Source organism: Orcinus orca, chromosome 19, assembly GCF_937001465.1.
Source record: "Orcinus orca chromosome 19, mOrcOrc1.1, whole genome shotgun sequence".
Classification (NCBI taxonomy): Eukaryota; Metazoa; Chordata; class Mammalia; order Artiodactyla; family Delphinidae; genus Orcinus; species Orcinus orca.
Window position 1 is genome coordinate 51577110 of NC_064577.1, and position 24646 is coordinate 51601755.

Here is a 24646-nt window from a genome sequence, read left to right on the forward strand (position 1 = left end):
TCACCAGCTGGTTGATCAGGCACACGGGATTGTACCTGTCTCCCTGCTTCCTGCTTCCCTCCTCACAGGCTCCTTCCGTTTTCGTTCCACTTTGGGTAAACGGTCTTGGGAAAAATATTGGCTGAAAAGAGTATATTTCATAACATGTAAAATGCTACTCTCTAAAAGGTGAATTTGTGTATTCAGGATACCTTACCACCATCACCATTTTTATTTGGAGAGACAAGCAATTCAACTGTTAGGACTAAGGTTATAGAGTTGTGCCCTTTTCTGTCGAGAAACGTCCGATTTTGTACTGCCCCACTGCTCACTTGCTTAATTCTAAAGTCCCACAGCTCCGCCGGCCGCAGGGAAATATGGGTCTCAGCATTCCACGGGGGTTAACCGGGCCGATCTCTTTGCAGGACGTAACACTACCTGGCGGGCGGCGGTTCCCAGCCCTTCCGGCGGGTTTAGGACGCCGAGAAAGCGCGACTTCCCCGCCACTGCACGTGGCCAGGCGGCTGGGGCTCAGGGGGTGGATCGATCGCGGTGCATCCGGCCGCGCAGCGGGAACTCGAGGCCCCATTGGCTGTGCCAGTGGGCGCCGCGGGGGCTCGCGCACCAACGGTCCCCGGGTTGGCGGCGGCGGCCTGGCGCTGGCAGGAGGGGGCAGGGAGAAGCGAAGGCCCGGGTTGGGGGGGATCGAGAACGGGGTGTGAGAGCCAGGCTCGGCGGGGCGAGGCCCAGGGCCCGGGCGGGGCGATGGAGGAGGCGCTGCTCTCCACCCCCATCAACCCCAACAACTTCCCCGCCAAACTGTGGCGGCTGGTGAACAGCCCCCGGTACCGCTCGATCCGCTGGGACGGCCGCGGCGAGGGGCTGCTCATCGACCAGCCGCTCTTCGAGGCCGAGCTGCTCAGCCCGCCCGTGGCGGGGGCCGGCGGCTGCAGCGGCGGCGTCCGGGGCGCCAGAGCCGAGCCCGAGCTCTTCAAAACCACCAACTTCACCAGCTTCATCCGCCAGCTCAACCTCTACGGCTTCCGCAAGGTGGTGCTGGGCGGGCCGGGCGCGGCGGGGCCCGAGCCGGGGCCTGGGGTCGGCGGGCCGGCGGGCGACGGGCCCCTCCACCACTTCCACAGTCCACACTTCCGCCGCGACCAGCCGCACCTGCTCGTGCACCTCAAGAGGCTCACCAGCGCCAACAAGGCCAAACTGGCGGCCGGCCTGGAGGTGCCCTGCCGGCCGCCCAACCGCTTCCAGAGGCTCCTCATCACGTCGGCCTCGGCCTCGGCCTCGGCCTCAGCCTCCGCCTCAGCCTCGGCCTCAGCCTCGGCCTTGGCCGCCACCTCCCCGCTGCCACATCAGGAGCCGCCGCCGCCACCCGCGGGGTCCCAGCCCGAGTCGCACGGTGAGTCTCGCCCCGCGCCGGGCGCACTGCCGTCAGGGGGCAACCGCCACTTCCGAGGGCATTTCCGCATCCTCTCCTTTGCTGTGTCGGGAATGCCCCCGGGAGCCGCTTCCGCGGTGCTTGCCCGGAATTGGCCGCGGCACCTGCACCGCCCTCACCCGTGCCGGCGCCCCTCCCCGCCGGCACCGCCTCTGCGCCGAGTCCTCCGTGAACATTGAGGCCCTTCTGTGTCCACTAGCGACCACAGGAACCTCTGCGTTAGGCTTGCTTTCTAGTCCTCCCGGAACCCTTTGGGCTCCAAACCTGTATAGCCGTTTACCTTCTCGAGACGCCGTCTCTCCAAGGCGAACACCTCAAATAAGTAGGCCTTTGTTGGAGCCCTGGTTCTGGAAGAAACACAGAAGGGGCTCCTCTGTTCTGATGGGAAGCAGAACAGAGTTCCTATACAGGGTGAGGATATGGCAGAGGTCAAGGTGGGAGGGAACAGTCACAGCCAGGAGAACTTAGAACATTTATGCCAACCAAGGGAAAGTGAACAAGGTGCCTCGAGTGGAAGTTTGTTCTTGAAGATACATGCCATCTTCCACCCAATGACACATCTAAGAAATCTTGGGAGACGTGTTCTGACAACAATCATATTGTAGGTTCTGGAGTAAGGTGTAGAACAATAGGCGTTTATATATCTTAAAAGCAAAAATATAATAATATATTTTGTTGTTTACCAGATACTGTTCCTGTGTAGAATGAATTGGCTAAACAGTTCTTTCATTATAGCTGATTAGACCTGATGCTTATTTAGGTGTTATGGTTAGACAAATGTAAGGCACAAATGGTTTTCTTTACAGCTGTCAAGTTCTAGTTAAACAGGATTTTAGAAAGCTCACATTTGCAGCCTTTGAATTTTTCACTGTTGCCTTCAGTCTTTCAGTTTTGAAAAAATTTTCTATGTATAAGTTTGTATTTACTCAAAGTTCAGAAACTCTCTGATAGAAATTTATTTTATAAACTTGGTTTCTGATGCCCTTCCCCCTCTTCCAGGAAGGTGAGGGTGGCAGTATTCCCTTTCGTTGTTTAAAGAGTCCGTGATATGAAGCAGCATACCAAGAAAGCAACAGAATATAATAACGAGAATTCATTCTTTACCTTCAACTAAAAGAGTAATAGAGACATTTTCATCATGTTAACATGGATTTAACATAAGAGTTGTTGTGGTCCGAGCGCGGGTTGGAAAAGAATTTGCAGACACAAGGCAGAATGTTAAGGAAGGTAGAGTTTATTAAAGAGAAGGGTCGCTGCAAGAACAGTGGGCCGACTTCCTGGTAGCCAGGGAAAGTCGACGATGAGCATGGGTTGCTTGTCTGTTTTTATAGCCAGGGAACCTGCAAGTCATCTGCTGACTGGGCAGAGTACCTATGCTTTCAGTGTGCTGAGCGAGAGAAAAATGGGGCTAATGTCTTTCCTTAAATGGGATGGGAAAGGGACAGGGCATGCTGCTTGGGAGGGCTCTGGGACATCGCAGTGGTCACATTGTGACAGAGTGATAGGAGTCCTGTAACTCTTTGTTGTGGCAGTATTGACCCTTTGAGTTTATCTTGTTCTTTGTCCTTGGAGCACACCACAGAAGTGTCTGGGTTACTTCTCAGTTATGGAAAAACTGTAGATATACGAATAAAAGTAACACTATGTTCAGTTTAACCTAGGCCCAGGGTTATGAATGAAGCAATGTTCATTTGGAATTTAGAAGATAAGGGATTAGGTTGTGTATCTGTGGAGTTTAGTAGATAAGAGATTAGGTTAGAGTTCTAGTAACCAGTTGGAAAAACAGCAGTGGCATAGGAATGTTCTAAAGGAATATTAAGCCGCTTACTTCCATATAATGGTCATTGAGTTTGGTGGGGAATTGAATGGCAAAAGGCAGTGGAGACAATACCTTGGCATTCATTTGGTAGAATCTCTGACATGGATATTTGTTTTTCAGATTGTGTGTCTGGTGGGCATAAGGAGAAAAGACTGAAAATGTGTCCGTGGGAAAAATAGGATAACCACTTCAAAGGAAGAAAGAAAGAAACATACATACATACAAGCCAACTCCTCTCTGATTTTCTTTTTCTCTCCCCCATCTTAAACCCAGTTGTATTCTAAGGATAGAGTTCATTTTAGTTGAAGAAATACAGGGACTACATAGGATCTGATTTTCTTCACTTACAGTTCAGTTGGTCAGCATTTTAAAGATTATTTGTTGACAAACATAAATTTAATTCATACTTTTTCAGTGTAGATAATACATCAATCCATATACACCTGAATTACTGTAGTTTTCATGCCTTTCCTGTTTTTTACCATTCTCCCTGTTGGTGTGTGCAGGAGCTGTGTCAGGTGTGGGTTGTCTGCACCACAGGCTTGGTTCACTAGGGAACTGTGTTACTGGTTTGGGTGGAATGTAATGTTAAGTTCAAGAATACCGGCCCGCCTTTGTTTTGCTTTAATTCCATGTTCTAAGTCCTTGGCTCTTCTATTTTGCCTCACCTAATTTTTATTCTGCTTGATTCTTGCCTTGGTTATATGCCTGACTACACTGCTCCTTCCCAGTCTCCTTTCTGTTTTCTGTGTTCCACTGCAGCTTCTGGTTTAAATACTTCTCTTTTACAGTAGAGTCCTCTGTTTTCGGACCTAGCTGTCTTACCTAGATCCACTGAGCCAGCTGTCCTGTTCACCTTTTGAGAATGTACTTGATAAGAAATGTGAGGATCACATGTTTTTCCCTGTTTTGTTTGCCCACTGTTGTTATTTTGTTTTTAGTGGCAGTTTATTTTACACTACTTGTTAAAGTTTTCTGAACTAAGCAGCAAGTCTGAGCACTAGATAATCTGTTTTTGCCTGGGGATAACAAGCTCTCAAGAGGCAAGTTTTGGGAAGGAGGCAAATTCTTTCCTGGGGATTGATTAGCTCAGATTCACTTTTATAGATGCAATAGAAAATTTAAGAACAAAAATTCAGCCTGCCTTACAGTTCCAGGATTCTGGATTTAATCTTTACCAAATATGTCTTAGATGTTCTGAAGACATGTAGGTGATGTTCTATTAAGTTGGTCAGAATAGAACCCTTAACAGAAGAATAAATAAGAGCTGAGCATGTTTTAGTTCTTTATTTTTAAAAAACAAATTGAAAGGAATGTCCTTCTAATCCTAACCGTGTCCTTATGTTAGCAGCATCTAAAGAATATAAATATTTGGCCAGCACTCAGAATTTATCGTAGTAGAAGTAGAATTATATTTTAATTCAGATCTAAACCAGAGTTATATTTTAATTCAGATCTAAACCAGAATTTGAGAAATCAAGGTAGAGCATTCGTTAATTATCTGCTTAAGTTATTGACAGTCTGAAAATTCATCAACAACTTAACCCTAAAGAGAGTAAAGAAGGGCACACTGTAGCAACATGAAGTTTTAGCATTCAAGAAAAAATCAAGTGGTGGGTAGTTTGGGACCTCAGAAACACCTGTTTGTGAAGAGCAAAAAAATGTTTCTTTAGGTCTTAAAACAAAGAATTCTCAGTGGTAGTTCAAAGTGTGTATACATGTGGAATTGCTAGTCAAGTAGCATAAAAACTATTTTTGTATTTTAAAGGAAAAAAGGAAAAGTAGTTTTTAAGAGGTGTATCATTTAATCTTCTGAGCTAAGATTTTGTTTTTTTCCACATTAGATTTAGAGCTCTTGATTTCCAGGTTCCAGAATTGTTTACATATATGTATGCATATATTTGTTTATTTTTGGCATTAATGCTTTATTCTTTTTAAATTTTATTTTAAGAGTTTATTTGAGCCAAAATCAATTTGAATGAGGCAGCGGCAAACCAGAAGTGGTTAAGAGCGCTCCCTAATGCTTTATTCTTTAGAGGAAATTAAACACTATAGAAATACTAGAACAAAGGAAGTGTAACATGTAGAATGGTTTTACAGTTTAAATATTTGGAAAAGTAGGTACCTGAGTGCCATCTTTAGCAGATGAGTAGCACATAAATTAGATTTCCTTCTGTTTTATGGATTAGTTTAATAAAACAAATTGAAAAAACCTTGTGAACTAAATAATTTAGTGCGTAAAGCCCTTCCTAAGAGTAAATTAGGCTAGCTATATGTTCAAGAACCACAGTCTTTAAAATAAGTTCAGCTTGCAACATTTATATTTTCCTTTTCCGCATTACATAGTATTGGCCTTTTTCTCTCTTCCTCATCTCCACTTTTTAATTCCTTTCTAATTTGCTGGGTAAGAAAAAGCAAATACTGGAATCTCTTGGCCTGAGTGTGTGGATTTTTAACAAACTCTCCAGGTGATTCAAATATAGATCAGTGTTTGAGAGCCATTGATATCTAGGAAGGGACTCGACTAGAGATACTCTGAAGAAAAAAAGACCATGGAAAATTATTGATTGAGTTAAGGAATGAACAAGCCAGAGTTTTCAAGCTTGACTTTTCTGCAAAGATTTTTATTAAAATTTGAAAAAATTGAAAGGGAGCAAAGAACATTAAATTACTTTTTGGTGTGTGTTATAATTTATATTTCTTCCACACTTATATCTTTTACGTATATGGTTGAGGGCTTATTTTTGTGCCTATTATTAAGGTTCCTAAATGATTTGAAAGACTGGAATTTCTAAAACTTCTAGGAAGTAGTTTACAGGTTGGAAAAATCTGGGTCAGTCAGTTGAGGTGAAAGGTAAGATGACATTTAACATTTGATTTAATGTTAGAGTTTGGCTACTTTGTCTCTTATGATAGTCATATTGAGAACCAGACAAAAGTTACTTGATTATTTTTTCAGCATTATATGTGTAATCTCATATTCTGGATTCTGAACAACTTGTTTTTACCAATAAATTTCTGTTGTGTTAAAAGTGGCTGAGAACTCAACATAGCCACAAGTGAAGAGAAGCGCATATTTTGTGACTTTTGGTTTACTACGTCTGGTGGTGTAATGTAAGATTAGTAAATGTGCTCCTCCTCTTTTATGCAGGACCAGTGGCTGTAGGACAATTCCACAGGTCGTTCCGGCGAGATAGTTTGTCTCCTTACTCCTACGTATCAGCTCCATCCCACAACCACGGTCCTTTCCCTCTGAAAGGTTTAGATCGGACCCCGATTCCTCCTAGAACATGGCAGAACTCTCTTGGAATGCACCCAGGACAAGTGGAAACGTCTCTCACTTTTTCAGATAAAGGGGTTCCATTTCCTGTACTACAGAGGTTTCCAACTGAGGTTACATATACCCTGCAGCCCAGTGCCACATCCGTACATGTTCAACAAGGTCCTCAAACAATGATCAGCTCCTCCCAGAAATATAGTAACTACACACCGTCAGCGCAGTACTCCCAAGCCTACTATCCAACAGGTATGAGAAATTCAAGTTCAGTGGCTTCTCTTAAGGTACTTTTAATGAGAATTTATATTTTTTTAATGTGTTTCTGTATGCCTAAACAAAAATAGGAATATGCACTTAAGAAATGTCAAAGATTTCTCATGAGTACACATTATTTAGCAATAATGTAAAATTTCATTGATGCTTAAAAGTTGTGAAAATTCTGTTCGTGCGTAAAGGTATAGGTTTTAATGAAACTGTTGTATCCTCAAAATATGTCCTAGTAATAAAATTAAGACTTAGTACATCAGACCTTGGTATAACTCCTGCTCTTGGTGTAGTAGTTTTTTGTTTTTTGTGGGTTTCTTTTTTTTTTTTAGAAAACCTGCTTATATACATATTACATTGTTTATTTTTTAGTTATGTAGGTGAGACTACCTCATAACGAAATCATGTTAGTATCTCAGTAACGAAGTTTAATAAAAGAGCAACTCACCATCTCTTAAGACTAAATTATATTCTTGTAGTAAAAATGTGATGGTGTGGTTTGGCAGTGCAGTCCCTGCAGTGTTAATCCCAGCCAGTGAAGAACTGGGAGTAGCAGAGAGAAGAGCCTGACAATGACAACTGACCCAGAGCCCAGCCAAGGGCATGGAAGGCCTGCTAGTAGATCTCAAGCCACTCATTGGGAATCCTTAAGCTAGTGACCCTCTATTTAGCTTCTTGGGGCTAGGGAGTGTCTTTTTTTTGGGGGGGGGGTACATTTTTGCAAAATGATAGCATTACCATTTAATTCAGAACAATTTCATGGTTTTGCAGAAGCACCATAGAGGTGATGTGTGTTTTCATGTAGTGTTTACCCAGAGTGATGAAATGGGGCAATAGAAACAAGTCAAGGGTCAAGGCTTTCAGAAACGACTGGGAAGAGAAGAAAGGGGGCAATCCTTTGCCCTATGAATTAAGGTTCTAGGCATATTAATTAAGTACATCTGGAAGCAATTTCTAGAGGTATTTTGTTAGACCATTTTTCCCAGGCAGGACGAAATCAAAAGCTAAAATAAGTGGAAGGCATGTGAATTAGATAAGGGGGTAAATAATTTGTTGTCTTTTAAAAGTTGTAAATTTGGGAACTGTTCCATTTGTAATAATACTCACTATTTTCTAGCTGGTAGCATCCAACATATTGTTTTATTATTGGCTCATTGCGGTTTACCCAAATATGGCCAGTAAAAGGGATTGCTTTATTTTCTCAAAGCACTTAAGTTTAATAATATTAAAATAATAAAACCAGAGTTTAAATTAGATTGGGTTGTATAGATTTTTGGAGCTGCTACTGTTTTGGAGGATGGAGTTGAGAAGGAAAAGGGGAAGGAATTATATGGAGTAAGATGATATAGCACTTCTAATCATTTACCTATTAGAGATTTAAAAAATTTTTTTTACCTTATTATATAAAAAAAAGTTGAGGCCTAGTTCTTTTTCCCAGATTTTCAGCTACTTCTTTGAAGAACAAAAATATCTGGGTGATCTTTAAAAACAGAAGATGACTAATTTCATGTTATAAGTTGTATATCTTATGTATAGCAACAAGTAGTATCAGATTTTTATTGAGGAGTTTAATCCAATATTTTAATAAACAAATTAGGCATTTCTATCTAAATTATAATTTTGGCTGCCTTCCATATATGCATAGAATATATATATATATATATATATATATATATATATATACACACATACACACAGAGAGCCAGTCTGTGCCTTTCTTACACTTGCTTTATGTTCTATAGCCTGTCAACTGGACAATACCCCTACTTCCCCTCCTTTTACCAATAAATGTTTCTCTTTCTTTTCCGAACCTCCCTCCAAACCCCCCTCCTCACACTACTAAAGACTAAAGACTCAAAAAGCTTCTGGGGAGTTGAAATTTAGAAGGACTGCAACAGAGAGATGTAGAAATGTTCTTGGCCTTCTAATTTGGAATTTTGGAGAAATTTTCCTATGGACATATTAGACATAGTGGTTAGGTTCTGTATTACTGTTGGTCCTTCTGTTAAGGTATAGATGGTTATAGTCTGGCTTAGGAGCCAGACTAGCCTATATGATTATGTTTCTACGGGAAAATGTATTCCAAGTTCCAAACAATCCTCTTGGAAACTCCTAGTTCTAAATTTTATGAGAACTAGTTATATAGTATTTACTAGAAAACACTACAGATTGTTAATATTATTCCTCATTATGGAAATACTGTTTGTTAAATTATTGTGATTTAAGGATATATGTTATTTTAAAATATTTTATGTTAGCTTGGATTTAAATTTATAAATAAATTTATTAATTTGATAATTACACTGGAAATCGTCTCCAAGAGTCCAAGGTAAGGACTAGGGAAGAGACACATTAAAAGAACAAGTAAGTGCTGCTGATGTTTTGATAATGTAGAGTGAATATGAAATAGAATCTGGGGTTATGTGAATTTTTTGTTTTGTCTTCTTTGATATGGATAATTGAAATGACTATGAAGGTTCTGAGGTTACGAGAAAAAGAAATCTCATGATTTCATGATGACTTCAAATATATAGAGGAGTTCTATGATACAATGTAGGCAGAATTGCTTTGAACATTCTGAAGTACTATATAAATAAAAAAATAAAAAGTTGTATTGTTAAATACATAAGACCTGCTATGGAAAAGAAAGTGCTAAAGAAATACTGTACAAGTACTTAATTCCTCCAAATTTTAGGTGAAGGAAGCAAAAAGTAGTGAGCAATTTAACCAGTATTTAGTGAGTACCTGTTTATGAAGGGTTTTACAAATGACTTTCCCAGAGTTAAGTAAAATACTATTCTCAGAGGCAGGATGATAATCACTCCCAAATCCAGCTCTCCAAATCCTAATAAAGTAACTAATTTTGGAATAATGGTCATACTTGTATCCTTTCAAAGTGAACTATATGACTTGAGGTTTGGATCAAATTTTAGTAAAAAACAATACTCAACTTCATTTAAAACTTAGTTATAGGGCTTCCCTGGTGGCGCAGTGGTTAGGAGTCTGCCTGCCGATGCAGGGGACGTGGGTTCGTGCCCCAGTCCGGGAGGATCCCACATGCCGCGGAGCGGCTGGGCCCGTGAGGCATGGCCGCTGGGCCTGCGCATCCGGGGCCTGTGCTCTGCGGCGGGAGAGGCCACAGCGGGGAGAGGCCCGCGTGCCGCAAAAAAACCCCCCAAAAAACAAACAAAAAAAAAACCTTAGTTATATTGAAAATAAACTTGGATCTGGTCTTCAAATGGTATAACCAGTAAATTTTGAATTTTGTAATATTTCATAAATTATTAATTTCTCTAGTAAAGCGAAACATTGAGACTAAAAAACTGCTATCAGACTGACTCCTAAATTGACTCACCTGAACTATTTCTTACATTTGTCATTCTGCTCTTGAAGCATGTTTTCTTTTTTATTTATTTATTTAATTTTTGGGGGCTGCGTAGGGTCTTAGTTGTGGCACGCGGGGTCTTCATTGCGGTGCGGGCTCTTCATTTTGGCGCACGGGCTTCTCTCTAGTTGTGGCGTACAGGTTTTCTCTCTCTAGTTGTGGCACGCAGGCTTAATTGCCCCCCAGTGTGGAAGGCAGATTCTTTACCACTGGACCACCAAGGAAGTCCTGAAGCATCTGTTTTCTTTGCCTAGATCGTTTATATTTTTTCCAGTCTTATCACTTCTTCAAAGACAAAATGTTGTAGATCCAGTGCTATTTGACTCTTTTTAGTCTTACCCTATCTTGAATTCAGTTTTTTTCCTCTAATGCTATTTTCACAGTGTTCTGCTATAATTTAATGTCCCTTTTTTATGAAAAACTTCATTTTAGACCTTTTTATTTTACTCATTCTCTATATATTTGAACATACATAAGAATATTAATATATTCATATTTATATAGAGAGTCCTGTATTGAGGAATTGTTTTCCTTTGACTCATGTTGTAATGCTGAATTGACTCAAAATCAACTTTGATTCTTTTTCTGCATTAAGTTTTAAGCTCACAGCAGTGATCAGCAATTTGTAGCTGCCTTTTATCTCATATTTTAATTAACAAATACTTGTATAACAATCACTGTGACCAGGTACTATTCTGAGCACTTTCCAAATATTAATTAGTTTAATCCTCACAACAACCTTATAAGATAGGGAATGTAGTTATCCTCATTTTATAGATTAGAAACTGAAGCACAGCCAGGCACAAGCAGGGCTGGGGAACAAATCCGGGCAAACTGACTCAAGGGTTCATTATTTTGGCCACTGTGCTCTGCTGCCTGCCTGCCTGTCATACAAAGAGGGACTTTTGTTTTGTTTTTCTTTTGCGAGAGACTCTTTCCTGATATATCTCTTACCCAGAGTTAGTTACTTCCAGATAGGGTAGATGACAGAGTTTGGTGGGGGGACCTCCCCTTCTGTGCTGCCGGTGACAGTGGGACTGGCCCTGGGCTATTGACTCACCCTGCTCAAGCAGAGAGAACATACTCCAGCTGTTGGAGTCAGGGGTCCAGTTTGGGGGCCTCTGAGGAGTGGGGCTGTGTCGAATTCATTTTTGTATCCCCCTGCACCTACCATAGTGCTTGGCCATAATGGGCCCTTAGTAAATAATTTATTGAATGAATGAAATAATTCTAGTCTCAGCTTTGCAGTTAATCATCTGATGGACATTGTGACATTCTGTGGATTATTTCATGTCACTCAGCCTCAGTTTCCCTTTCTATAAAGTGGCAATAATATTTTGGGTCAGGGATTAAATGAATTAATGTATGTGAATAGACTATAAAACTTAAAACACTATTTACATATAAAGGATAACATTTTAAAAACTGTATTTAAAATGAGCCTAGATATTAATACTTTAAAGGCTAACTAAAGTGGTTTGTAAGAACATAGCCTTCCCCTGAAGGTACATATGTTTATTGAAAAACATATTTTGTATCATTATTAAAAATTTTTTCTGAATTGACTCTTGGGCAAAGAAGGTTGCTTATTATTGTTTTAACGTACATTAAATTTTAAAGGTTTGATCTCTAGGCTTCTAATCCTACATAATGTACATAAACAAGTATGGAATCTCAAGTTATAGGAGCTTTCTGATGCTCAGGTAGCCTGTATTGTCAGTTTCTCTGAAAAGGGCTGATTTTGTTATTATGGAAAGAGGGACTTGGCATAGATACACCAGGAGGTTTTCTTTAGCTGCCAGAAGAAACTAAGCAAAAGCACAATTATATTTTCCTTTCTCTTTATTGAGGTAAAATATATGTAACATAGAATTTACCATTTTAACCATTTTTAAGTGTACAGCTCTGTGGCATTAAATACGTTCACATTATTGTACTAGCATCACCACCATCCATTTCCAGAACTTGTTCGTCTTCCCCCAGCTGAAATCCGTATCCATTAAACACTAACTTCACATTCCCCTCTCGCCATCTTTTGGCAACCACCATTCTACTTTCTGTCTTGAAGAATTTGATAACTCTAGGGACTTCGTATAAGAGCAGACATACATTTGTCCTTTTGTGATTGGCTTATTTCACTTATTTCAAGAGTCATTGATACTGTGGCATGAGTCAACATTTCCTTCCTTTTTATTTTTTATAAATTTATTTATTTTTGGCTACATTGGTTCTTTTTTTTAAACATCTATATTGGAGTATAATTGCTTTACAATGGTGTGTTAGTTTCTCTTTATAACAAAATGAATCAGTTATACATAGACATATGTCCCCGTATCTCTTCCCTCTTGTATCTCCCTCCCTGCTGCATTGGTTCTTTGTTGCTGTGTATGGGCTTTCTCTGGTTGCAGTGAGTGGGGGCTACTCTTCGTTGCGGAGCACAGGCTCCAGGCACGCGGGCTTCAGTAGTTGTGGCACACGGGCTTGGTAGTTGTGGCTCGCGGGCTCTAGAGCACAGGCTCAGTAGTTATGGCTCACGGGCTTAGTTGCTGTGTGGCATGTGGGATCTTCCTGGACCAGGGCTCGAACCCCTGTCCCCTGCATTGGCAGGTGGATTCTTAACCACTGTGACAACAGGGAAGTCCCTCCTTCCTTTTTAATGCTGAATAATTTTCTATACATTTCCATATGTATGGACCACATTTTGTTTATCCGTTCACCTGTTGATAGACACTGGGTTGCTTCCACCTTTGGCTACTGTGAATAATGCTGCTATGAACTTGGTTGTACAATAATCTGTTCTGCTTTCACTTCTTTTGGGTATAGGCTGGAACACCATTTCTTTTCAAATTAACTTAAATTTATTTATTTATTTGGCTGCGGTGCGCGGGTTTTCTCTAGTTGTGGCGAGCGGGGGCTCCTCTTCGTTGCAGTGCGCGGGCTTCTCATTGTGGTGGCTTCTCTTGTTGTGGAGCACGGGGCTCTAGGCGTGTGGGCTTCAGTAGCTGTGTCACGCAGGCTCAGTAGTTGTGGCACACGGGCTTAGTTGCTCCGCGGCATGTGGGATCTTCTTGGACCAGGGCTCAAGCCCGTGTCCCCTGCATTGGCAGGCAGATTCTTAACCACTGTGCCACCAGGGAAGTCCCTAGAAAACCATATCTTTACCTCACTGTAGATGAGGAGATGTTGGGGTTCTAGTTGCTGTAGTAACTTATCTTGAAATTAAATTTACTATTTATTAGGATGTTTTTCCTTTTGAGTATTTATGTTGGGTATTTCCTTACTGTTGACACTGTACTATTCGAGAGTAGATTCACGTCCAAAACATTTTAATTATAGATTTGAATTACCTCCATAGGATAAAGTATATGAACCTCTTTTCCTAACCTATAGTGGATGTGAAAATTTTTACCTTTAGATAAATTTTTAGTAATCCTGGCTTTATTTTATTACTAGAATTGTTTTTTTGTTTTTTTGTTTTTTTTGCGGTACACGGGCATCTCACTGTTGTGGCCTGTCCCGTTGCGGAGCACAGGCTCCAGACGCCCAGGGTCAGCGGCCATGGCTCACGGGCCCAGCCGCTCCGCGGCATGTGGGATCTTCCCGGACCGGGGCGCGAACCCGTGTCCCCTGCATCGGCAGGCGGACTCTCAACCACTGCGCCACCAGGGAAGCCCTAGAATTGTTTTTTTAAATGTCATCAACTCTGATATTTATATATGGAATAGAAATTGTCCATTATTTCCAGTTTTTTATTCTATATGCAATTTAATGCCTTAAGTGAACACTGCCTTCAGGAAAATACTGGAAGATCTTTATGCAGATGAACGTGTCTTAGGACATAGCGATAAACTCAGTTTTATAAATGTTAGTGCTTTCACAGTGCTTTCATAATACATGCTAAATGAATTTGTCATGTATTAAGCACACAGTTGCAGTTTTATAGCTAGGTTTTCATATTCAGTAAACTTATTAATACTTTGTTTTGTTCTATTTTGTTGATTATACGAAGTAGCACTGCACTGGTAAGGAAATAGCCATTGAGGAATCTTTTTGGATTATCTGTTCAAGTCCTCCCTTTCTTCATGCAGGTACCTTTCTACTTTCCATTTGTAACTGGACACTTTAAAGGATATTCACTATTTTGATGTTTCCTTAGATTCCAAATCAGCTATCAACTATCTATTAATATATTCTCTGTTATATATTCTATTTCTCCAAGAAATTTATTTTAAAGTACACTTTAACAACTATTCAAAATGTGTAAACAATGGAGTCAGATCATAGCAATATCAGAAAAATAAAGCTAATACCGTTCACTGATTTATTTGTAACAAAACACTTTTATGGTGCCCTGATGGGTGAAAACCTGCAGCCCCTGACTGAGTCCTTTACTGCCACTAGGGGGCTAAGTTTTCCTCAGCTGTTAAAACTAAAGATCCCAGTGTTTTTCAGTTTTGGCGAACCCCGCAGACCCCTCCTTGCTGTTTTGCTTTTTGGATTTAACTTATGTCCCAGGATATTTGTGCCTTTAAATATTATGGGAAACCAAGTTCAAATCCAAAACATTTTAATTGTGTATTTGAATAATCTCCAAGGATATTGGAAATGACAACAGCTTGAATTTTATGTGACCATTCTAGTAATATCTGGCTTTTTTAACCACTGGACTTGTTAAAATTATGTAATTCAGAAAACATCAACCCTTATGTTTGTAATTGAACTAGAATTCTATCCATTATTTTAATTTTTTACTTCTGTGTGCAAAATGTAATGCCTTAAAATGCACATGATAAAATAAAATATTTATTTCTTGTATACCTTTATGAACTTCTGACATTTAAAAATTCAGTAGTCAGAAAAAAAAAAATTCAGTAGTCAGTAATGGAGAAATAGGGAAGCATTTTAATGAATTTTTACAATCCTTAGGCTAATTCACTTCAAAGTTTACCGAATAAGATTATTTAGTAATATTATTAGCATACTCAAAATATGAAAAACATGGACCAAAAAAGAGAAAGTTGCCACCTTACAAAAAGGATACCTTAAAAATATTCAGCAAGTGAAGTTCTAGTAAAATTAAAATATTACATTTAGGAAGAAGAAAAGATTAGGGAAGTATTATGATATATTAAAGAGCATGTACTTTGGAGTTTGCCTCTGTCACTATCGGCGTTGTGACTTTCGGCACATTTTTTAACATCCCTGAGCTTTAGTTTCCTTATTTTTGTAAAGTAATGTTAATACCTCATTCAATTGTTGTTTGGATTAAATGAGGCCATATATGTAAAGGACCTAGGACTGTGCCTGGAATATGGTAGGTGTTCAACAAATGTCATCCTCTGTTTAATCCAAAGATGTGATGTTATAACTGATTCTCAGTCGTTCTGGAGGGCCTCTCTCTGGAAGAGGAGACTCAACCTATTATTAAGGCTACATCTGTAGGTATGACTTTACCAGTAGAAAGAGTTCAGTCTTTTCATGGTATCCTAACTATAAAGAGAAAGTGTGGAAAATGTATTTCCTTAGCTAAAATAATAGCATTGTTAGCTATTTACTTATTGCTTGCTTACTGTATGCCAGTACTGTTCTTAGTGCTTTGTGCATATTAACTCATTCACTCCTCACAACAAACATGTTAGGTAGGTACTATTATTATCCCTATTCTAACAGAATGCAGAAACTAAGGCCCAAAGGGATTAACGTTGCTCAGCTCCAAAGCCAGGCAGTCTGGCTCTAGAATCTGAATTCCTAACCACTTGTCTAAATTGTTAAAACATTTTTTTCATAGATTCCACTGGATGCATTGTACAACAGTAGGAGTGCTTGGAGTGTACTTATACTTATTTTATCCTTAAAAACCTTCCTCCAAATGTTTGTTACTATTAAAATGATTGAAATAGTTATTTTAGAATTCTGAATATGTTCTGATATCTTCAGTAAAAGGAAATTACTACTTTCAGTAAGAATAAATGTTTGGTTAGAAGGGCAACAAAATGTTTAGGTGCTAAAGAAATCATTTATAAAAGTAGACATGACCCTTTTAAATGACTTTTAATATTGCCTTATTACCATTTGTTTTCAACAGATAAGGGCACCTAATTGGACTAAATATATTTTATTGCACCCACAAAGGAAAACGTTTGGAATTTTTTGTTCCAAGTTGAAAGAGAGGAGTGCCTTGAATGCTGTAGAGGTTGATTTGGGTTGACGGCTTTTCTGTGTTTGGATTTGTTCCAGCTGTGCTGCAGTGCTGCTCTCCTACCCACATGGATGCACTCAGTAGTTGTGTGACTCCCACTGCCCCTTCCTATGCACACTGCAACTACTTCCAGGTAAGACGCTGGGAACAATGGACATACCCTGCGTCAGGTACAATACGATTGGCCTTGCAGAATTCCAAAGTGTAATTTTATCTTAATGAGTAGCCAGAGGTAAGCTGTGGATTATGGCCTTAGTTTTTCTTAATTCTAAAAAAAAAAGAGTTGATGTAAATGATGTCTGAGGATTCTTCTAGGCCTACACTATCTTCTTGGCCTACTCTTAGGCACTAGCCACATGTAGCTATTTAAATTTAAATGAATTAAAGTTAAATAAAATTTAAAACTCATTCCTCAGTAGGGAGGGTGGGAGGGAGGGAGGTGCAAGAGGGAGGAGATATGGGGATATATGTATATGCAGAGCTGATTCACTTTGTTATGAAGCAGAAACTAACACACCATTGTAACCAATTATACTCCAATAAAGATGTTAAAAAAAAAATCATTCCTCAGTCACACTAGCCACATTTCAGGTGCTTAATAGTTTCGTTTGGCTAGTGGTTACCAAATTTTATAGTACAGATAGAGAACATCTTCATCATTGCTGACAGTTAGTTGGAACAATGTTGTTCAACTAACTGTCAGCAATGGTAAAATTGATTACCATGGTAAAATGAATACCAGATAAACTCTAAAAGTATATAAATCACCAAATGACAGATCCTTCCAAGATGGTACAATTACTTTTGTTTTAAAGGAGAAAGGAAAATGATGTCAAAAATGAGAAAGCCCCCATGTTGTAAACACTGCACTTCGATTTTTTCTCATATTTGTTAGGAAGCAGTTGCTTTGATTTAAATGTTGTAGACTACTACTTCTAGGATAAGATTAAATCCCATGTTTGTATTTTTATGCTATAGTTGCTTAAAGATTGGAATTGTTTTCCTTTGATATCATGTAGTCATGATAGCTTCTGTTCTTTAGAGAATATCTTACTATTGACATTACAGTACTCAAAAGAACATTCCTTTTTTCTTTTTTGTCTTTTCTTTCTTTTCTTTCTTTGAGGAGTATAGAATCAGATCAAGGAGACTTAGCTGGACTTTTTTTTTTTTTTTTTTTTTTGCGGTACGCGGGCCTCTCACTGTTGTGGCCTCTCAGGCTCCGGACGCGCAGGCCCAGCGGCCATGGCTCACGGGCCCAGCCGCTCCGCGGCACGCGGGATCTTCCCGGACCGGGGCACGAACCCGCGTCCCCTGCATCGGCAGGCGGACTCCCAACAACTGCGCCACCAGGGAAGCCCAGCTGGACATTTTTAATGGCAGCTGTCATCAAGCATGTTAGTCTAGCCGATTCATCTTCACTGGAAGGACATATCTATCTCACAAATTAGATGCTCTTGTCTGTAGATCCAGGCATTCTCTCCCCTGGATCATACTGGAGATACTCTGTTGGTGTTATATCTTGATTATATTTATGTTTTAAATAAATCATTTAAAACATCTTTGAAGACCTTTGCTTACTACAAAGACAATACATGTTCACTGTAGGAAAATAGAGATAAGTAGACATAAAATTTTTAAATGGAAAAAAGGGAAGTATTTCAGATAACGTTCTGGAAATAAATGCAGTTAGTTTTGTTGGCCTGCAGATATGAGTGTGCATGAATGGTCAGTATATTGCAGTGGTTAAGAGCAAGAACTCTGGAGTCAGGCACACCTAGGTTTGAAACCTGACTCTGTCAGTTACTTCTTTGTGACTTTGTATAAATTATGAAGTTTCTCTGAACTTCAGTTCCATCCTTTGGAAATAGAGATGATCACATTTCATAGACCTCTTGTGAGGATTAAATGAAATAATGTATGTAAAGCACTTTGTATGTGCTTGGCACATAGTAAGATCTCAATAAGTGGGGCTATCAGCTATAGTAAAGTAGCTTGATGCTTAAACCATTCGGATTTACATTATTTGGCATTATGGCCTTCAAATCATTGACGCAATCATTGTCAATGTGTTTGGCAATATTGACTCACTACATGTTTTATTTAATAGTAACTCTTCCGTATCTTATGTTTATAACCTGAGATATTCAGCAAACATTTATTGAATGCCTGCTCTGTACAAAGTACTGTGTATAAGAGAATACATCTTGAAGATATCAGTCTAAAAGTGACAGCTATTTTAATCTATTGTTTTATTATTTAAATAATCTCAGGACCAAAGGACATTTGATATTCCGTACATTTTTTCCCAGATCATTTGGAACAGAATAACAGTACCTCCCCCCTGAATCTATAGAAGCAATGGTGGACTTGTGAGCATCCTGTGTTTGACATTTCCTTACTACATTCCTAAACCAGTATATTACAGATACAAGTGACATTTTTGTCTGTCAGCCTTTATGGAAGAGTTTGGTTTATAGACATTTTATCAACAAATAGATTTTTGGGTACTATGACTTTTTTGATTTTGTGTACTTTAACCCTGAGAATTATTGGTCCATTCCAGTATTAAACTTAATATAGTGGTTGACACATAATAGTTCCTGTGTAAGTGTTAACAATAGAGTCGAAGCTACTACTGCTGAAAAGTTGATTGGCATTCAAGTTTTCTTAGTGAGCTTTAAGTTTAATTTGTTTATATTTAGCGTTCATCAGCCTAAATGTTGTTGCTTTCCTCCTTAATCTCATATTTGGTTTTCTATCCAAACAGTCCTATTTTCTCTTTTCCCAGAATCCTCCAGTGCAATCCTCCTATCCAGTTGAATTTCTGCCTTCTGATTGGCCTTGCAGTGCTACTGATGAAAATAAAAAGTCAGAATTAAACCTAGAGGCTGCTTTTCAGATAGTAGATGAGTTGCATTCCTCCCCTAAATTGGAGATGGTAAAGGTGGAGCCTGTTGAGAATCAGTGCTCAACATCTCAGTCTAACAGAGGCCAACATATCCTAGCTAATTCAAACAACAGCAATCCATCTTCCACAAGTCAGGCTAGCCAGCTGGAGCCACTTACTGCTGTAGGCTCAGATATTACGTCTTTTGTGGCTGGAACAGAACAAGCAATTACCTGCTCTCTACCACAGTCACCTGAGTACAACTATACCATCCACACGGCTCAGCCTGTTGAAAACACTACAATGCAGGAGTCTGCAGCCAGTCAGCAAGCTCATGTCAAACCGAAGGAGCAGCTAAGTCATAATCCATCTCCGTCTTCAGTAGTATTTGTGCAGGAAGGGCTACCGTTCAGCACACACGAGGTAAGAGGCAAAGAAAAAATCCTAATAGAGCTCAAAGGTACCTAGTGCTTCTTGCTGAAGACTGTTCTAGTGGAGACTTTGTCCAGGTTTTATTTGGGTTTAATACCAGTTCATTATGCTCTTCAGAAGGATCGTGTCCCAGTGGTTCTGCACAAAAGATTCAGAAGTAACCTTAACCTTCAGGCATCCTCTCACTACGTTGTGGTCTGAAGTCAGCCTCTAGAGAGGCAGTCTGAATGAACATTGTGGTATGACTGATTTGCATGTTAAAAGCATCCCTTGAGTTTTGCTTCCTAACTTAGTTTGGATGGACTAGGTGTGCCTGGCTGATTAACCATCAGAAGGGATGGTTTATCTCATAGATAATATCAGGACTTTCCTGGCCATTTGTAGCATGGAGGTAAGGAGATGGTTGGAGGTGTTTTCATACTTCCTTACAGCATCATTGAATTCCAAATTTTTTTTAAAGATTTATTTATTTGCTTAATTTATTTTTAATAATTTATATATATATATAATATATATATATTATTTATAATAATTTATAAATAAATTATTTATTTTTATTTTTGGCTGTGTCGGGTCTTAGTTGCAGCAGGCGGGATCTTCGTTGAGGCATGTGGGATCTTTCGTTGAGGCATGGGGGATCTTTCTTTGTGGCGTGCAGGTTTTCTCTCTCTAGTTGTGGTGTGCAGGCTCCAAGGCGTGTGGGCTTTGTAGTTTGTGGCACGCCGGCTCTCTCGTTGAGGCGTGCGGGCTCAGTAGTTGTGGCGTGAGGGTTTAGTTGCCCCATGGCATGTGGGATCTTAGTTCCCTGACCAGGGATTGAACTCGCATCCCCTGCATTGTAAGGTGGATTCTTTACCACTGGACCACCAGGGAAGTCCCTATAGAATTCTAATTTGACTTGACAGCATACTGTGTTTAAATTTCCCTACTAATATTCTCATTCCTAAAGCAGAATTCTGACTCTAGTTTGAGAGATATATTCTGAAGGTAGAGACTAATTCCTTTATTGCTGCTAGCTTATGACCAAGAAATGAATAAACTTTGATTCCAAAAAATAAAAGTACATCCAAATTAAAATCACTTTTGTGATTATTTTTTTTCCTACTTAATTTTTTTTCTTGATCTTAGCCTGATACATATGTATTTCATTTTGGATTTTTTTTCTTTAATGGAACTGAAAATGTCTTCATTGTTAGAGATTCCCAAGATAACTTTTTGGCAGTTTGTGTGTGTGTATGGGGGGCGGGTTGTGGCCGCACTGCACGGTTTGTGGGATTTTAGTTTCCTGACCAGGGGTTGAACCCAGGCCCTCGGCAGTGAGAGCGCAGAGTCCTAACCAATGGACCACCAGGGAATTTCTGGCAGTTTTTAAAATGCATTCTTTTCTAGCTCTAACTTTGAAGTGCATCAAAATTTATAAAACCAGTTTTCGATTGGTCATTTAGGTTTATCCCATTTTTTAATCATTATAAGGGGTGTTTTAGTTAACATCCTTATATGTATATCTTAAAAAATTTTTTTTGTAAAATACATACAATATTTACCATCAAAACCATTTTTTAAAAAAAATTTTCTTGATTTTTGGCTGTGTTGGGTCTTCGTTGCTGCGTGCGGGCTTTCTCTAGTTGCGGCGAGCGGGGGCTACTCTTCGTTGCGGTGTGAGGGCTTCTCATTGCGGTGGCTTCTCTTGTTGTGGAGCACGGGGCTCTAGGTGTGCAGGCTTCAGTAGTTGTGGCGCATGGGCTCAGTAGTTGTTTCGCATGGGCTTAGTTGCTCCGCGGCATGTGGAATCTTCCTGGACCAGGGCTCGAACCCGGTCCTCTGCATTGGCAGGCGGATTCTTAACCACTGCACCACCAGGGAAGCCCTATCTTATGGTTTTTATCAACTCATTGTCCTTCTTGAGCCCAACTGTTGAGACCCGGTATACTGTGTATTAATATTATAAATTCAATAGACCAAAGATAGTCCCATTATGTTTCAAATATGCCTGTGAAAAGAACATGAAATTTGCCTTTATTCCTTCGTAGTCACATCCAAAAGATTAGATTTTGTACCTTAAAATTGCATTCACAGTTATTTTTTTTTTAATTTGGATATCACAGCTTTGAAAGCTATATTTTGAACTCCTAGCTCTACTTCATTATATTGTTTTATTTTAAAATAAATTCATAAACAAATAGAGTATTTGAGAAGTTGGTCAGCTTGACAAAGGGATTTGATATTCCAAAGAAAACATAGGAACTCCAAGAGAGAAATTCATATGTCATAAGCAGAGCAGATCTAGATTTCATAGGGAGTGAAGCTTATACAAATTTGAGGTCCTCATTAAGCCAAAGAATACAAAATTAATAGAATAAAGTGTTTATAACCCCTCTGACATCATCCAACAGGATAATGCCTATGGCCATTCCAGTATCACCAAGAGGGGCAGGCAATCTGATGGAAGGGATGTTAGAGTGGGAAAAGATAGTGGTATTAACCAATTGTGAATTTGTGTGATGTGAATTTTACCAAAAAAGAAAAAAGAAACTTCATGGTGAATCTTCCTCTGATCGTAAGTAAATATTGTAGCTCCATAGACATTTCAGTAGTTTGTGTATGGGGAAATATACATCTTACTACCGAATATTCAGATTAGCTTAACAAAATCGGGTGGTATCATTCTTTTTTTTTTTTTTTTTTTTTTTTTTGGCGGTAAGAAAATGGCGGGTCTCTCACTGCTGTGGCCTCTCCTGCCGCGGAGCACAGGCTCTGGACGCACAGGCTCAGCGGCCGTGGCTCATGGGCCCAGCCGCTCCGCGGCATGTGGGATCCTCCCGGACCGGGGCACGAACCCGCGTCCCCTGCATCGGCAGGCAGACTCTCAACCACTGCGTCACCAGGGAAGCCTGGGTGGTATCATTCTTAAGGATGAAAAGCCTTACAGTCTTATTTGTTGGCTCATGTTTCTATAGTAGAACTCCTGTGATAAAATATCTTAGCTTTTAGTAGATATTTGGGGAAAATTTGGAATAATGAGTGGGTTTAATATTTTAGGTGGATGCCAGTATAAAATGCCAGATGAAAACACCTGAGAATATCTTGCCTTCAGAACAGATGGGATTCCTTATTTCAGAAATGGGGCCTGCTAGCAAGCCTAGTAAAGACACAGGTTTATCCACTCCAGCCAGATACAGCGAGCGAAGAAGCAACTCACAGCAAGGAAAGTCCCCTGGTAAGGATTATTGTGCTCTAGAATGCTAGCAGTAGAATCATAGTGTAGAATTAATATATGAATGATAGTTTTTCTAGTCTTCATTTATTATTCATAATTGTAATATACTAATCACATTGCTGTTTCATACAACTGCAATTTTAACTCTTTATTTTTTCTTAATCATCCTTTTAAAGTATGTAAACGTTATATTCCAGTATTGCATGTAAGAGTATGAGCTTTTGAAAAGAGAACATGGTAAGTAAAAGCAAAGGAATTTGGATTATTTAACTTGGAGAATGCAAGGATGAAGGGTGATTCAATAACTGCTTCAGATGCCAAAGACTTTGTAATTACGGAAGTACTTGTTCTCTTATTAGCAGAGTATAGTACAAGAGGGAATATGCTTAAACTGTGGCAGGAAAAAATTAGATGGACATTAAAGACATTATCCTGAGCATATTATAAAGATACTCTAAAGTATGACTCTGTATCAATGGGATTTTTCTTGTGGTTTGTAGGAGCCCGAGTGATTGTTTTAGTACAGTTGCTGCTACTCTTTCTAGGGAAATTGGAAAGAATCATTTTTTTAAGAAAATGGTGACATCCAATAAAACATGTTTCTTGTATGATCCAAAACCAAGTCATCAAAGTCTTCAGTGGACAACTTGAATATTCTCAAATTATATGCATGTCAGAGGCATGCAGTTCAGTGAATTAATGAATCAGGTTAAGCAATCATTTTAACCCATAAAAATTGGAAAAATCTTGGGAACTTCTGTGAGAATTTCTCCAAAAAGTAAACTAATAGTAATATGATCGAGATGTTGTTTAGACTCATTGGGTTCTTTCTGCAAAATGCCTTTTAGACTAAAAGCTATCTTGATCACTCATTTTGTTTGTTAAACTTAGCTTGCACAGTTGCTTTTAGCTGAGTATATGATCCAATCTACGATCAAAGATTAAGATTTCTTACCACTGCAGATGTTCAAAGCAATGGCACAGACTTTGAAGGCAATTTAGAAAAGGACAGTGATGAATATTTACTACACACTCACTTTTATGACATACAGCAAACTTGATGAAACTGGTATTATCGTCTTAAAGATCGGGAAACTTAATCTTGGAGAGGATAAGTAACTTGTTCAAGATCACATTAATTTAGCTAATATTCTACTCACAGTCCTTCTGTTGACTGTGTCCTTTGATGCACAAAAGTTTTAAGTTTTATGTAGTCCCATTGGTCTACTTTTCCTTTTGTTGCCTGTGCTTTCGGTGTTGTATCCAAGAAAGCATTGCCAAGTCCAGTGTCATGAAGTTTTTCCACTATGTTTTCTTCCAGGAGTTTTATAGTTTTAGGTCTTATATTTAGGTCTTTAGTCCATTTTGAGTTAATATTTGTAGACAGTGTAAGGTAAGGGTCCAACTTTATTCTTTTGCATGTGGACATCCAGTTTTCCTAGAACCATTTGTTGAAGAGACCTTTCCCCACTGAGTGGCCTTGGCATCCTTGTTGAAAGTCATCTGACCATATATGTGAGGGTTTATTTCTGGTTTCTTTATTCCAGTCCACTGGTCTATTTTTCTGTCATTATGCCAGTACCATATAATCTCTGTTTAACCAATCAATTCTGCCATTGTAGCACAAAAGCAGTCATAGATAATACATAAATGAATGTTTTTGGCTATACTTCAGTAAAACTATTTACAAAAACAGTTGCTGGGCCCAGTTTGACCCAAAGGTCATAATTTACC

At 39.4% G+C, this 24646-nt stretch overlaps 1 protein-coding gene across 2 annotated transcripts in view; it reads left to right on the plus strand.

The window, feature by feature from the left end:
• Window position 1: 1 nt before the first annotated feature.
• HSF5 (heat shock transcription factor 5) overlaps window positions 2-24646 on the plus strand; it is a 52128-nt gene continuing 27483 nt past the window's right edge. The window contains exons 1-5 of one of the 2 annotated variants that reach the window (XM_049702330.1): window positions 2-1390; window positions 6400-6774; window positions 16412-16506; window positions 19165-19686; window positions 22735-22912. In XM_049702330.1, coding sequence (XP_049558287.1) covers window positions 745-1390; window positions 6400-6774; window positions 16412-16506; window positions 19165-19686; window positions 22735-22912 — 1816 coding nt within the window. In that variant the 5' untranslated portion in view covers window positions 2-744. The remainder of the gene's footprint in view (window positions 1391-6399; window positions 6775-16411; window positions 16507-19164; window positions 19687-22734; window positions 22913-24646) is intronic. The other variant, XM_004271766.3, reaches the window with a different exon arrangement.